General features: G+C 59.3%; 1 protein-coding gene across 1 annotated transcript in view; it reads right to left on the bottom strand.

Annotated features, from left to right (window-relative positions):
- The window catches only part of KSR2 (kinase suppressor of ras 2), a 79,396-nt gene that overhangs the window by 66,910 nt on the left and 10,644 nt on the right, over window positions 1-1,842 (bottom strand). Inside the window, exon 4 of the mRNA XM_031063150.1 lies at window positions 1,630-1,825. Coding sequence (XP_030919010.1) covers window positions 1,630-1,825 — 196 coding nt within the window. The remainder of the gene's footprint in view (window positions 1-1,629; window positions 1,826-1,842) is intronic.

Below are 1,842 nucleotides of genomic sequence, written 5' to 3'. Positions count from 1 at the left end.
CCCGGGGCTGCTCCTGGGGAGCCAGCAAAGCCAACACTTCTCCCGTGCCTGAGCACGAGGGCGAGGGTGGCCTTCCAGGAGGCATTTCCAGCTGAAACGGCTTTGTTCCCAAAAGCTAAAAGCCTTTGGAGACCAAAAATTCCCAGCTCAGGGGAAAAGGAGGGTGGATGATCACCCTCACCACAGCCCGGGGGACAAGTGACACAGCCACGCTGAGGCCACCAGACACATCTGCCACCCCCAAACCCGCGCTGGTTCCCTCTGCCCAACAAGGGCAGCTCCAGGTCGGGCACTGGGAGCGCCTCAGTGTGGATTTAACCCTTCCCGTGTCCCAGCTGGGGCTGCCCAAACACCGCAGAGAGCCCAGAGGGGCTGTGCTGTGCCAGGGCATCCCTGCTCCCTCACAGCCCTCAGGGGACCCTTCCCAGGATCCTTGTTATCCTCCAGAACCCCGAATTTGGGGACGAAAAGAGCAGTTTGTCCTGGGATCTTGCTTTGGACCAGCTCCATTCCGAAACACCCTCAGGGAGGGGAGGTGATGTCCCAAAGTGGCCACGAGTCCCCTCTGCCACCCCGTGCCGTGGCAGGAGAAAGGTTTTCCGAGCAGGGCCACCGAGAGGGGTGGAAAGGGATGGGGAGGGAATGTAGGGGTGCCAGGGAATCCTTTCCCTGCACAGCAGCAGCCTCTGCCGGCAGCGGAGCCGCAGAGCAGGAGCCGCGGATGCGGCAGAGGCTGGATGGAAAAGATCCCGAGGGGTCTCCAGAACACAAACTCCTCTCCATGAGGATTTATAAATCCACATATCCACTTTCCAGCTGGAAGGTGATCATTCCCGTCTCTCTCCGGCGTGCACTCATTCCCCCCACGCAGCTCTCACGGCCATTCCCGTGCAGCAGCTGGAAAATCCAGCCCTCCTCTCATCCCACATTGCCAGCAGCAATCCTGGAGCCCCTGGGTGCTCCCCACCCACCCCAAAATGAGATCCCGGGGGAGCAGAACCCCATCCCACACCATCCCCGCTCCCCATCCACCCCAAAATGAGGTCCTGGGGGAGCAGAACCGACACCATCCCACAACATCTCCCTGCAAGGAGCTGCAAAAAGGAATTTCCACACAAAACCTCCAAATGAGACACATTATTTAGGGATAAAAGTCCTTTCCCCAAGGCGCTGGGATGAGGTTTATCCCCCCCAGCACCGAGGGCACCACTTACTTGGTGGTGTGAACTTCCACCCCAAAATGAGATCCCGGGGGAGCAGAACCCCATCCCACAACATCTCCCTACAAGGAGCTGCAAAAAGGAATTTCCACACAAAACCTCCAAATGAGACACATTATTTAGGGATAAATATCCCTTTCCTAAGGCGCTGGGATGAGGTTTATCCTCCCCAACACACAGCAGCACTGCCGGGGCACTGCTTACTTGGTGGTGTGTGCCTCATCCACCCCAAAATGAGATCCCGGGGGAGCAGATCCGACACCATCCCACAACACCCCACTACAAGGAGCTGCAAAAAGGAATTGCCACACAAAACCTCCAAATGAGACACATTATTTAGGGATAAAAGTCCTTTCCCCAAGGCGCTGGGATGAGGTTTATCCCCCCCAGCACCCGGGGCACCACTTACTTGGGGGTGTGCGCCTCATCCACGCGGTGCCCCAGCTGGAACTCGTGGGATTTGCTGCGGTGCAGCGCCGTGAACCCCGGGATGAGGTGGATCAGCTTCCGCGAGGAGGGCGGGGGCGTCCCGGGGGGCTTCAGTTTGTTCCTGCGGCGCACGGGGGGGGTCCCCGGCGGGGTCATGGTGGTGACGATGTTGGGGGGGCGCGGGGGGGGGTGC

Source organism: Geospiza fortis, unplaced genomic scaffold (genome assembly GCF_000277835.1).
Source record: "Geospiza fortis unplaced genomic scaffold, GeoFor_1.0 scaffold31, whole genome shotgun sequence".
Classification (NCBI taxonomy): Eukaryota; Metazoa; Chordata; class Aves; order Passeriformes; family Thraupidae; genus Geospiza; species Geospiza fortis.
The sequence above is the reverse complement of the archived record's forward strand: the minus strand, read 5'-3'. Positions and strand labels throughout refer to the sequence as shown.